Here is a 1,598-nt window from a genome sequence, read left to right as displayed (position 1 = left end):
TGAACCACCTAGATCAGCACATGCGATATCATCCCTAGCTAAAAACTTCTCCCGGGCCGGGGGAAAAACGCTGAGTTTCCTCCGTCACGGTTGGAATCCACCTGGTGCTGGCCTCTACAAACTCAATGTTGATGCCTGCTTCAATACCGACGCCGGGACAGGAAGTTCAGGGGCAGTTGTACGCGACGATAAAGGCACCTTCATGGCGGCTCTGTGCAGCGACATCCCCTTTGCTGAGGATGCAGGATCGGCGAAAGCTAGAGGTCTGAGAGATGGGTTTCTATTGGCGAATGAATTGGGGCTGAAACAGCTTGTGGTTGAGTGTGATTGCATGAAGGTGGTGGACAGTATGTGCGACGGAGGTAACTCACTTGGACCGGCTGCTGCAATATATGAAGAATGTGCTTTCCTTGCTAAGAATTTTAGTTTCATCCAATTTCAGTTCTGCCCTAGGGAGGCCAATATGGTAGCTGATACTCTTGCTAGAAATGTTGTAACCACTTGAACTAGTAAGTGGTTTGAGGAACCCCGGGTTTCCTTGTCGATGTATTAGCAAACGATGTAACACTCCTTTCTTATGAAATATAAAGGCCATCCTCGCCTTCCCCGTTCAAAAAAAAAATGTAGAAGAACCACGGATACATACAATGAGACAACCATCAACAGTGAAACGCTAAGGATACATCAATCATAAAACACCGAGCTGGCATGTAAGAAAATGTACGTCCTGTCCACGAAGTAACCCGGCGCCACTCCGGCGCCACTCTTACATGAACGGCGCCCTATCGTAGACAGGGCGAAAGAAACGGCGCAGCGCGCCTACGCTGATGGCGGCGGCGCCGCAAACGGCATAGGGACGTTCACATTCGGGACCAACGGCAACGGCGGCAGCGTCACCTTGGGCACGACAATGGCGGGCATCGGCGCCATCGTCACCTGCGGCACTGTGGGGAGGGTGACCTTGGGCATGGGCGGCAACACCGCCTTGGGCACGACGATGGCCGGCATCGGCGGCAGGGTCACCTGCGGCACGGTGGGGAAGGTGACCGACGGCATGGGTGGCATCAGGGTGACCGTGTCCGTGGGCACGGTAGGCAGGCCAGGTACGGTGCTAGCAGCCGGAACGGCAGCCTCCGGTGTCGTGTCGGCCAGGTTGCGGGCGGCGTCACACGTGCTGCCGGCGAGGAGGAGCGCGCACGCCATGATCATCGCCAACATGCTTGCGCTGGAAGCCATGTAGGAGTAGCCACAGCTAGCAATTATCCTATTGAGGGGTAGTTTTCTCTCTTGTCCGCGAGGTGATTGCAAGATGTTAATTACTTATGCTCTACTGCGATGTGGGAACATGGGCCATTTCTTGGCAATTTATACAGTTATAAAAGTGAGCGTGTGATTAGGTTGGTTGTTCGCCAGATTCAGAATGTTTGAGCCTGCGTCGTCGATCCAAAAAGGGAAGTGCTTCGTAGGCGATAGCTACAATTTTCTGTGTTTAGGTGAGGAGCTGGCCGGCGCTGCAGCTTCGATGGTCATTATTCGTACCATCATTTCTACAATGGCTTGCTGGTGAGCAGACCTGACAATCTCTACTACTGTTTATC

The 1,598-nt window shown here is 53.3% G+C and overlaps 1 protein-coding gene across 1 annotated transcript; it reads right to left on the bottom strand.

Moving 5' to 3' along the window:
- Positions 1 to 580: 580 nt before the first annotated feature.
- Positions 581 to 1,327, bottom strand: LOC123398634 (protein PELPK1-like). Its single transcript, XM_045093085.1, has one exon. It carries the CDS (start codon positions 1,234 to 1,236, stop codon positions 820 to 822), a length of 417 nt encoding a protein of 138 aa, XP_044949020.1. The 5' UTR covers positions 1,237 to 1,327; the 3' UTR covers positions 581 to 819.
- Between the last annotated feature and the right edge of the window lie 271 nt (positions 1,328 to 1,598).

The sequence above is a fragment of the Hordeum vulgare genome, chromosome 5H (genome assembly GCF_904849725.1).
Source record: "Hordeum vulgare subsp. vulgare chromosome 5H, MorexV3_pseudomolecules_assembly, whole genome shotgun sequence".
Taxonomy (NCBI): Eukaryota; Viridiplantae; Streptophyta; class Magnoliopsida; order Poales; family Poaceae; genus Hordeum; species Hordeum vulgare.
This window is presented reverse-complemented; position numbering and strand designations above follow the sequence as displayed.

Excerpts from the sequence above, each read along its gene's own strand:
- LOC123398634 (XM_045093085.1), bottom strand. The coding sequence starts at position 1,236 with ATGGCTTCCAGCGCAAGCATGTTGGCGATGATCATGGCGTGCGCGCTC.